At 36.9% G+C, this 12,068-nt stretch overlaps 1 protein-coding gene across 2 annotated transcripts; it reads left to right on the top strand.

Moving 5' to 3' along the window:
- Positions 1-1,269: 1,269 nt before the first annotated feature.
- Positions 1,270-10,786, top strand: LOC132050434 (DNA-directed RNA polymerase II subunit RPB7). Of its 2 annotated transcripts, none has more exons than XM_059441675.1 (6): positions 1,270-1,441; positions 4,996-5,161; positions 6,429-6,479; positions 9,112-9,177; positions 9,279-9,347; positions 10,326-10,786. In XM_059441675.1, exons 1-6 carry the CDS (start codon positions 1,326-1,328, stop codon positions 10,389-10,391), a joined length of 534 nt encoding a protein of 177 aa, XP_059297658.1. In that variant the 5' UTR covers positions 1,270-1,325; the 3' UTR covers positions 10,392-10,786. The 2 variants fall into 2 exon arrangements, with proteins under 2 accessions (XP_059297658.1, XP_059297659.1); XM_059441676.1 differs by lacking the exon at positions 1,270-1,441 and adding an exon at positions 3,751-3,951.
- The last annotated feature ends 1,282 nt before the right edge of the window (positions 10,787-12,068 follow it).

Below are 12,068 nucleotides of genomic sequence, written 5' to 3'. Positions count from 1 at the left end.
GTCCTGCACTCTTTTGTGCTGGTCTTTCCTAAGATGTCTTAGACCATTATGATTACTCGGTTAACGGGGCATCAGTTTGATTATTGGGTCTTAAACCATTATGATTACTTTAGTTAATTCTATATGTCTGAATGTGTTTTAGGTGCGCTGCGCATACGTTCGGTTTGCTGCACTTCCGCTATTTCCCCGGCTTCTTTTGAGACAATTTGATTACAGTTTGTAACATTTCATTTTATGCTAGCTTGGTATATCTTGTTGATTTAATCGATAAATCAACCGATAATCGTTAAATCCACGCCTAACCAGCCGATATGTTATTGATTCGGTTAGCGGATTAGTATATTGTGTATTCAAAAATTGATAATCGGTAAGCTGAATCGTTAAATGCAAATATCCAATCGAATCGCTCGATAAACACCCCTAAGTTCCGGGCTCTTATCCTTATTTAATTTAGAAATATATTTATTCAAATATTAATTGCCACTACTTATTACAGATCGGGCAAACATTAAAATATTTTTTTGAAATTGAATGTTTTAAGTTGGGGTCATTGGCTGTCCCTATTTGGTGTGTTGGTCTTTAATTTTTGCCTCTCAAGTCAAATAACTTTTTCCATAAATTTATATTTCCACATTATAATATCTCATAAGTTATGCCGTACATGAATTTTGCCGAATTTATGTCCCACAGGCATAAGTTCGATTGCTAAAGGCAAAATTAAAGACCAGCTCATTTGAAGGATAAGCGTGCAATTTTTTCGTCTTTAAACTACGCTCATAAAAAAAGGACAATTTGCGATTGCCCTTATTCAGGGGTGGTCTTTAATTTTTGCCTTTAGCAATCGAACCCCAGCTCAGTAAAGAAAAATATAAATTTTGCAAGGCAGAATTTCGAATCAAAATTAGGCATATTTGGGCAAAAGTGAGGCCTTAAGACTCAATTTGCCTGAAGGCATATAAATTCTGCCTTATAAGGCAGAATTTTCGCGAAACCTTGCTTTGCAATTTTTTGGCTGTCGGAGTTCGAATCTAGAACCTCGGGGTATTTTCGGCCACTTTTTAAGTGATGGCCAAAAATTAAAGACCAGCAATTGAGTGTCAAAAATTAAAGTCCACAGTCTTTGAGGGTCAATCCGTGCAAAATAAATGCATAAAAAAGGCTATTTGTACACACTTGGTCCAATTGTTAACAGGGTTGAGACATACCCGGCCCAATATAGTCTCTCTTCATCAGCTACACTATACTTCTATTTTTTCTGCATCTCTTTTTGGTTCAACAACTTATATAAGTTTCTGACTTCTAAATCGGAAAAAAACAAAACAAAGATGTTTTTCCACATAGTATTGGAGAGAAACATGCAACTTCATCCTCGTCACTTCGGTCGTGACCTACGTGATAAACTTGTCTCCAAACTCATGAAAGATGTCGAAGGCACTTGCAGGCACGTTTCCCTATAAACAAAACCCTAATTCACACTTCATTTCTTTTTCTTTTTTTTTTCCTCTTGCTTTAACATTAAAGTTGATGTTTAAGATTGCTCTAAACTATATTTATGTTGACAAATGAATTACACGTCCCAATTTATGTGGCACCTAAAGGAAGAAATCTTAGATATTTGTGTCGCTGTAAATCATTTCATTAGTGTTAAACTTCGTTTAAAATTGATGTTTTAGTGGACGACACGGTTTCGTAGAGGTGATTATTGGGATTGAAATAGTTGGCAAAGGGTTTAATTTGCAATAAGAATTTGAAATGTTTGGTATAAAGTATAATGAGAGTTAAAGTTTTGACCTTTTTTCCGCCTAGTTGTCGTGGTAGTTTTCCAGAGTCTTGTGTGATAAGAAGGTGCCACCAAAACTAAAAAGGCAAGTTCTGCAGAGTGGTGATCTGATTGACTATGTTGTATGGGGTGCAGTGTTGGCTTGTTAAGAACTCCCACGTATAGAAGATGAGAGTCGCGGAAATGAGGATGCTGCGATGAATGTGTGGGCACACTAGGAGAGATAGGATTAGAAATGAAGGTATGCGGGACAAGGTGGGAGTGGCCTCAGTGGAGGACAAGATGCGGGAAGCGAGATTGAGATGGTTCGGGCATGTGAAGAGGTGATGCACGGACGCCCTAGTGCGGAGGTGTGAGATGTTGACTGTGGATGGGTTCAGGAGAGGTAAAGGTAGGCTAAAGAAGTATCGGGGAGAGGTGATTAGACATAAAAATGACACAATTGTAGCTTATCGAAGACATGACCTTAGATAGGAAGCTATGGAGGACATAAAGTAGAAGGTTAGTAGGTATTAGAGCGTTGTCTCGGTTGTCCTACCATACTAGCAGTAGTAGTCTTTCTCTTATTCTTATAGTTTCCCGTCCTTTGATTACAGTTACTATATGTTATTTTTTGTACTTTGATTATCTTATTATTCTGTTTTAGTTCTTTGTTCCTTTTTTCTTCAGAATGCTCTGTCTTGCTTTTATAGTTCTTTGCCTATTTCCTATTTCGATCTGCTTTTCCTTGACCCGAGGGTCTATCGGAAACAACCTCTTTACCTCCCAAGGTAGGGGTAAGTTCCGAGAAAAACTTGGATGTTGTAGTGAGGTGTTGTTTATAAGGAGGTCGTTATAGAGCGGTTTGACTGTATTAAAAAATCGATAGCCGATTTTTCCACCTAGTTTTTGTGGTAGTTTTTGGGAGTCTTGTGTGATAAGAAGGTGCCACCAAAACTTAAAGGCAAGTTCTGCAGAGTGGTGATCCGACAGACTATGTTGTACAGGGTGGAGTGTTGGCTTGTTAAGAACTCTCACGTATAAAAGATGAGAGTCGCGGAAATGTGGATGTTGCGATGGATGTGTGGGCATACCAGGAGAGATCGGATTAGAAATGAAGATATTCGAGACAAGGTGGGAGTGGCCTCAATGGAGGACAAGATGCGGGAAGCGAGACTGAGATGGTTCGGGCATGTGAAGAGAAGATGCACGGACACCCTGTGAGGAGGTGTGAGAGGTTGATTGTGGATGGTTTCAGGAGAGGTAGAGGTAGGTCAGAGAAGCATGGGGAGAGGTGATTAGACATGACATGACGCAGTTGCAGCTTATCGAAGATATGACCTTAGGTAGGAGGCTGTGGAGGACACATATTAGGGTAGAAGGCTAGTAGGTATTAGAGCGTTGTCTCGGTTGTCCTTCCATACTAGTAGTCGTAGTCTTTCTCTTATAGTTTCCCGTCCTTTGATTACAGTTACTATATGTTGTTTCTTGTACTTTGATTATCTTATTATTCTGTTTTAGTTACTGTTCCTTTTTTCTTCAGAATGCTCTGTCTTGCTTTTATAGTTCTTTGCCTATTTCCTATTTCGATCTGCTTTGATATGCTTTTCCTTGACCCGAGGGTCTATCGGAAACAACCTCTCTACCTTCCAAGGTAGGGTAAGTTCCGAGAAAAACTTGGATGTTATAGTGAGGTGTTGTTTATAAGGATGTCGTTATAGAGCGGTTTGACTGTATTAAAAAATCGATAACCGATAAGGCGAATAGTTAAATCCAAAAATTAAATTGAACCGCTCGATAAGCAACCCTAAATTCCGAGCTTTTATCTTTAGTGAAAAAATTGTTTGCCTTGAGGGAAAAATATTAAAGACCAGCACAAAACAGGTACAAAAGTGCAAATGACCCCTTAAAATAGGCTACTTGTGCCAATTGTTGATAGGGTTCAAACATAACCTGGCCCAATATAGTCTCTCTCCATCAGCTACATTTCCTTCCACTTCTATTTTCCCAGACATTCTTTGCATCTCCCCTTTCTGTCACTCGCTTTCTCAATTATAAATCTAAAGCAAAGAAAGCATGTTTTTCCACATAGTATTAGAGAGAAATATGCAACTTCATCCACGTCACTTTGGTCGTAACCTTCGTGATAAACTCATTTCCAAACTCATGAAAGATGTCGAAGGCACTTCCAGGTTTCCTTTTAACCCTAATTCACATCAAGTTTCTCATTTTTTCTCTTGCTTTAATGTTAAATTTCATTTAATTGTTGTTTAAGATTGCTCTAAACAATATTCATGTTAAAAATTGATCTTGACAAATGAATTACTCCGTCCGTCCCAATTTATGTGGCACCGAAAGGTAGACTTCTGAAATTTGTGTCTAAATATTTGTGTGGCTATAAATCATTTCATTAATGTTAATGTTTCAGTGGTCGACACGGTTTCACAGTGGCGATTACTGAGATTGAAAGCGTTGACAAAGGGTTTAATTTGCAATATTAGGTATAAACTAATAATGAGAGTTAAATTTTAGGCTTTTTTCCACCTAGTTTTCATGGTAATTATTATTCCCTCTGTCCCAATTTATGGGATACAATTTGGATTTCGAGAGTCAAAACAAGAATTTTTTTGATTGCAATTTATTCATATGCCCTTTAAGTATGTTAAATTATTAATTATTGTGATGTGTAGTACTTTTAATGTAGTTTCTAAATATGTAATTATTTAAAAAAAAACTTGAAGATTGTATGTCCGAATTCACTGTCAAAAGTAAAGAAGTTTGAATTTCAAAATCCGAACTGTATCACATTAATTGGGACAAAGGGACTAGATTTTTAGTCGAAAGTGTTGTTAGTTGTAGGGTGTGAAATTGTTAGGTTTATCTTGTTTTCTGGTAAAGATTAAATTTTTACTGGTAACATTGAGTAGTCAATTGTCGCATCTTTTATTTTATAGGTTTCAAACTAGACTAGTAATGGGTATTAATTTCTTGGGTTTATCTTCTTTGTGTGGTAAAGACTATATTTTTATTGGTAATGGTAAGTCAATTGTTGAGAATTAGCTCTAGTATGTGCTTTTATTGTGGGAGGGTGAGCATTGGCACAATGGTAGAGTTTCAATATTTTTAATCTCTCTTTATTCCAGCATCTCTAGTATATTGAATTTCTCAATTTCCTTCTTGCTTTAATGTTAAATTTCGTTTAATATTGATGTGTTTAAGATTTTGTGGTTCTTCAGTGGTCGACACGGTTTCATAGTGGCCATTACTGGGATTGAAAGCGTTGGAAAAGGTTTAATTCGTGATGGAACAGGTTTTGTTACTTTTCCAGTGAAGTACCAATGTGTTGTGTTTCGACCTTTCAAAGGTGAGATTTTGGAAGCTGTTATTACCATGGTTAACAAGGTAAGAAATTTTTCATTGCATTAAAACTGGTTATGATTCATGTAACTCATATTCCCTCCGTTTCAATTTTTGTGTCTTATTTTGGTGGCACGAAGACTTTTGAATTTTGTGGTGTTAAACTAAAGATATGTACAGTATAATGTACCAAAAGCCCTTTAATCTTGTGGTCTTAAACATTCCATGTGGGGTGTTGGAATTAAAAAGTTGTCAAATTAGGAAAGAGACATTCTTTTTGGAACAGACTAAAAAGGAAAGTAAAACAAACAAATTGAAATAGAGGGAGTAATAAATAGCTCGGAGTAAATGGGCTCGAATAGAGCGGATCTTATGTTGATGAATTAAATAGTCGATTTCGACTAGTTTGAGATTTCGATTTCGATTTGATTGATAGGCATATAGACATTTTATGAGTGATAGATCGATAGGTTGACCTATAGATACTTTTATCATCGTGAAATATTGCACATGGGACTTTTGCAAGGTAAAATAAAATTGCATTAAAGTTGGTCATGATTTATCTATAGCCAATAAGCTGGCTTGAGAATATTGCGAAATGGATGCAGACAATTATGTCAATGCTGAATCAGAGAAATGAATGTAATTATGGTGCCATTGGAAGACCTTAAAGAGCTCGTGTCTTTAATACACTCTCACCCTCAAAACAAGTCCTCTTATGTATATAAACGCATTTAATGTATGTAAATCTCTAGTTTAAAAAAAGACATTGCAAATAAAGAGAAATGAATGTCATTTTTATGGGGTAAAGGAGGGTCTTCTCTCTCTCTTTTTTTTTTTTTTTTTATAATCTAAGGATGGATTTTTAGTAGAAAAAAATGGAAAGAGGTATCCTTTATAAGGGGTTTAATGTAGAGAGAGAAAAGGGGATTGGGGTGGAATAGTGCGAGATGGATGCAGACAATCATTTATCCGACTCTAACTAGTTTGGGACTGAGGTGGTTGAATGATTTATTGACCAATGGATATTTTATGATCATGGAATATTGCATATGGGACATTTCCCAAGGCAAGAATTTTCATTGCATTGATGTTAATCTTGTTAGAGAACCCCTAATTTGGTTTACAAGATAAATTAATTACTATCAGTTAGGAATGCAGTGGGCCTAATTTACCAGAATGGACATAGAAGATTCATATATATAGCAGACCCCTCCGGATTGAGGTGTAGTTGATTGATTGATTGACGGGTTTGAAGTTAGTTATTTTCCCCCCTCTATCTATGATATTTTACCTGTGTGGAATGTTGCAGATGGGATTTTTTGCTGAAGCTGGGCCTGTGCAGATTTTTGTTTCAAATCATGTGAGTTTGATCTCCATATTTTAATATTTAGACCAACATAATGTTGTTCATTCGCATACCTGCTTTATATTTTCTTAGTGTGGCATATTACAAGCTCATACCCAGCTCTATGTATGTTTGCACGAGTCAATTTGAAACATGGGAATTTAATATGATAATGAAATGTACCGGTAAAAATTGCAATTCATTTTGAATGTTTTTCTATTGCAAAAAGCATGAATATCAGCTTCTTTTAGAAAGTTAAATTATTGATTCTTCAAAGTTGTTTTTGTTCAATCTTGATAAACGTCTCTACATTTTCTTTTTGTGTTTATTTTGCTTTGATTTTGGAAACCCCTTTGGTGATGCAAAATCCGAGGTTCATTACTATAAGAACCCTGATAATCCAACTAGTTATTCTGTTTTCTAATGTGTTAATTCCAATAAAAGAATGAAGGAGGAATCCAGAATTCGAAGGTGGGTAGTTTATCTGCCTAATAATAAATAGTTCTTAAGAGTTATGCTTAGGATCAAATTGTTCATGGCACTCATGTTAGACATTTTTAGAATTGAACTATATTGAGTTTGTCACCTTAAGTGAACTTCAGTGATGCCTAGATTATTTAAGAGGTGTCTGCGTGTAGTCAGTAGTGGTGGTGGGAATCCCGACAGAGGATAAGGGTATGGTCTAACGGTCAATGAAGTGGATACAGGCCTTTGAGACCAGAGTTCAAATCCCTGTAGAGACCAAAAATCTGCAAGAAACACTGAGTGATTTCTTCTCATCTGCCTATGCCTTAGTGGGAAGAGTTACCCGATAACTCTACTAGTGGAAGATAGCAGGTACCTGATGAAATAGTCGGGGTGTGCATAAGCTGGCCTGGACACCATAGTTATAAAGAAAGAAAGTGGGAAATGTGAGCCTCTGTTGGGGATAGTTATAGTCATAGAATACATTCATACTTCATACTGAGTTTACGAACCAACAAAGAAAAGAAAGTAGATCTTATGCAGTCAAGTGTTGCATGATACTATTGGATAGTAGATGACAAAATTGAGGATGCCAGCTTTCTAATTAATTTCAATCCAGTCTGTCTCTATTTTAGTATTTCTTTTTTCCAGATAAGAAAATCAGTTTATTGGCATGATGGTGAAATCCATATGCCATATAAAAAGTAAACAATATGAACAACTGCTATGCGAAAAGATTGTTTCACCCTTTTTATCTTTTTGCATTTACTTCTTGGATAACTTGCCCCTCTATCTTAGATATCACCCACCTCATGCTGAGCAGATTGATAGGATTAAATCTTTATCACGTCCATATGTCCAGCCTTGGTTGTCAAGGGGCGTTTTAATCCGACATTGGTTTGAGGGTACAAGGCTATAGTCTCTTTTTATGATCTTGGACATTCATAAGCTAGGTTTAGCATTGAGTTAAGTCCAAGCTCTATTTTTTTTAAAGCCAGTAGTTCTTGCCACGCGTCTACCTCCTAATCTTATAGGTCGTAAAATTTGGGTCCCAAAAGATTACTGTTCTTTGGCTTGTCGCTATTAATACAAGCAGGCATGCGAGAGATGGTCTGATGACCAACCATTTTTTGGTAGAAGTTCGGGCACTGCACCAACTAGTATAATTGTTCTACAAGTCCTTGGTATTTCCTCAAATTAGGATGCTTAGTCATTACTGATACAGATAACCTTCTAGCCCTAAAGATTCCTTGTGAAATTTAGGTCCCAAAGATTAATGTCTTGCCCTCTTTCATTCTCGAAAGAAGATAAGATTAATGTCTTGCCCTCTAATTAGTTATAGTAGACAGGTTTTCAGGAAGACGATCTAATAAAAAAAATTCCAGTAGAAATTATGGCACTATTATTTTTGTAAATGCCGCCCACTAGATTTGTTGTTTTAAAGTCTGATATTTCCTTAAAGTGATTAGTAACTAATGTTGCTCATCTATGTCCTAGTCTTCAAGGTTCCTTATGAATTCTGGCCCCAAAACGATAACCTCTCCTTGGTCCCTAGCTACTTGTGCAGCCAGGCATGACAGACATTGTCTGATCAAGAGCCTCTTTTTAAGTTATGGCACCTTGGAATTATCTTGTAAATCCACCGACCAGATAAAATTTTATAGCCAACCAGATTACTTGTACTGAACTCTTTGACCGTAAGCTCCTTTTATTAGAGATAATGCATAAGTGCCACTCAAAAATCAAATCTTGACGAAGCTCCCTTGTTCAAAGTTAAAATATTTCATGCTCTTGCTAAGAATATCTAAGCAATTAAAGAAAAGCATTGCTAATCCATCAGGCCTTTGCGTTCTGTGATTCCATGTTCCAAGTCATTGAGTTTCTCTCCAGTGCATCTGATCTCACTTTTTCTCTGACTTGAGGCTGTGAACAAAGAAAATAATTCACTAATATGCAAGTTACTCCACTGTTTTATAATGTGGTTGAACACGATGAGGTCAGTTGAATCTGTTCACCGAACAAAAAATTGCAGAACTCTTTGGTTCCTAGACCAAAATATCCAAGTGAGAAGTTTAAGAACTCCCAGACTGTGCTAATATGCACACTATTTGATGCATGTAGAAGCTTATACAGGCCCTTCTCTCACATCTGTTTGTGTTCGACTACCTTGGATTTCCAACAGTTGATACCAGATGACATGGAGTTCCAGTCAGGAGATGTGCCAAATTATACAACTTCAGATGGCTCAGTATGTAACGTTTATTTGCTTTGCTTACTTTACCTCGTCCTTTTGAATTGTTTTTAGCTTGTAGATGTAATTCAGTAGTTTGATTTATTCATCTTTTGCAGGTTAAGATTCAGAAGGAAAGTGAAGTTAGATTGAAGATTATTGGAACACGTGTTGATGCCACAGAAATTGTATGTCAACAGCTCTCCTTTTATTTTTGTGAAATATCCTAAAAACCTGTTGCCCTGAAATTTTGATAACAGTCTTACTCACTATGTACAAAGTTTGCCCACATTAGGTGACAAAAGCTGATTTCCCACTTTTGATTTCAACGAGTAGCTAGTCATTTGCACATATATTGTTAGTTAGTGAATCCATGTTTTCTTTCTTTGGGATCAAATGGGGTTTTTCTATTAAGGAACATTAAGTGGCTAGGATAAAACTAATGTGACAGGAGAAGGACCTGAAGTGGGGAAGGGTGGAGAAGAGGGAATATCTTGGTGAATTTGAGATACGAGGGAATGTTACTTTTGTCTACTATTATGGTAGTCAGTCTCTTTCTTCTTCTCCCTCCTCCTTTGGTGGAGGATATGTTGCTCGGATCCTCCGAAACTGCCTCCGCATTGGTATCGGATCCTCAAAAAGTCAAACCATATCCCACACTCGTCAATTAAGTTGAGTAGTAACTAGAAACCGTGAATATTTGATTATTTAAAAATTAAATAATCAAGTCATAGTTACATAATAATAATTAGTCATTTAACTTAATTATATAGAAATGGAGCTAATTGCATTGTTGCTTAAAAATAGAAGTTATCTTTTCAACAAAAAAAGCAGTGTCGATCGTCCCCAAATTCTAAGATTTATGTGATGATGAATTCGACTTCTAGATCAGCACGCGTGTCGAATACCCTCACCCATATCCGAGCAACATAGGTTTGGGGTGGGTGGACAAAATTGGAACATATAGTGGCAACACTTTGTGATTGGGAAATGACCAAAAGGGTGTATCAAGAAAGGGACTGCAACTTTTTTATCAAGGATATACAAGCACAGGCCCCGAAGATAGTTTCAAGCAAAAATAAGATCTCGAAGATTTTTTATTTACTTGCATCACATCGATTCTTTGTTAGCTCTCTAACATGTTGGTTTCCCATGTACTATTTCAGTTCTGTATTGGTACGATAAAGGATGATTTCCTAGGTGTGATCAGTGATCCGGGCACAAATGCTTGATACGCGCGTATAAGTGCTTGACCTTTGTATAGATGCTGCTCGTGGACCTTTTTGAGGAGAAGTGATGTTTTCATGGTCGAACTATTGTAATAGAAGTTCATGTAATGTCCTATTGAGAAGCGAATCCTTCGCTAGCTACTGGCTAGAGTACATTGCCCAATGTTGATTTTGTATTCTTGGCCTGATTTATTGCTGCAACTAGATTCGTAGGTAAGGTTTTATCCTCTTTACTTGTACTTTTTCTTTTTGAGGTACTATTAATGAAAGTCCATATAGGTACTCTGCCCGGGTGGAGATGTTCATCTCCAAATTTATGCTTCTATGTTGGAAACCTTAAAAGGTCATAACTCTGGTCATGTGGGTTAATGATATATTTCAACAGTGTTTCCCATATCTATTGAGGGTCATTATTGTCTTTCTCCTATTATGACCTTTTTGAATTCATAGAACAAATGAGCTTAAGGTTTGTGAGAGTTCGAATCCCCACGTTATAATCCCTCTCCCTTTTCCCCTTCACCTACCTCCTATGTAATATTAAAAAAAAAAAAAAAAAGAACCAGTGAGACATCAATTGGTAAGCAATATGCTACTTTTAGGGACTGCGGGTAGCGCTAATATGCTCCCTCCATACAAATTTTATGTGGCACCTAATTAGTCCGTTTAGAAAAGAATTGACATAAATTTAAAATTTTCATTGACAATAGAAATCTTATTGCATGCTGTAAGACACATTCTAAAAGCTTTTCTTTTTCTCATGTAAAGCAAACTTAATCTTTTGGGTTTGATTACCAAAATAGGTTTAAGTCAGGCGACTGGGCAAACCTTACCCCTATCTTGGGAGGTAGGGAGAGTGTTTTCGATAGAAACTTTACTCAGGAGAAAGCAAAAATAAAGCAGGTTAAAAAGGAAAAAGGAGCAGTAACTACAACAAAACAGTACGCTAAGCGAATGGTAATAGACGGTTGATAGTAAGAGAAATCAATGGATAAGAAATACTACGTCCACTAGTAAGGAAGGAAAAGCGAGACAACGCTCTACTATTTACTAACCTTTAATCCTAATCTGTGTCCTCCACTATCTCCTATTTAAGGTCATGTCCTCGGTAAGCAGCAATTGCACTTGTCCTGTCTAATCACCCTTCCCCAGTATTTCTTCAAACTACTTCTACCTCTCCTGAAGCCATTCATAGCCAAGCTATTACAACCTCGCACTGGGACATCTGTGCATTTTCTCTTCACATGCCCGAACCATCTCAACCTCGCTTCCCTCATCTTGTCCTCCACCGAGGTCACCCCCACCTTATCTCAGATATCTTCATTTCTTATTCTATCTCTCCTTGTATGCCCACACATCCACCGCCACATCCTCATTTCCGCCATCTTCATCAGCTGAACATGAGAGTATTTGACTGGCCGACACTTCGCCCCATATAACATAGTTCGTCTTAACCACCACTCTGCAGAACTTGCCAAGATAATCATTTATACTAAAGAGAAAAGTCATATGGTGTATGATTCGAAGATTAATAAGGATACGCGTCGAAGAATTCTTCGGTTCACTAGTTGCCACGTTACACATTGGACCAATTTTTTCTTTGTTTTTTTTTTGTCTCAGATGGAGTTTAAAAAATGTAAAAGTTCTCATAGATACGACCATAGAAGTTCCCTTTTATTCTTC

The sequence above is a fragment of the Lycium ferocissimum genome, chromosome 3 (assembly GCF_029784015.1).
Source record: "Lycium ferocissimum isolate CSIRO_LF1 chromosome 3, AGI_CSIRO_Lferr_CH_V1, whole genome shotgun sequence".
NCBI classification, from domain to species: domain Eukaryota; kingdom Viridiplantae; phylum Streptophyta; class Magnoliopsida; order Solanales; family Solanaceae; genus Lycium; species Lycium ferocissimum.
This window is presented reverse-complemented; position numbering and strand designations above follow the sequence as displayed.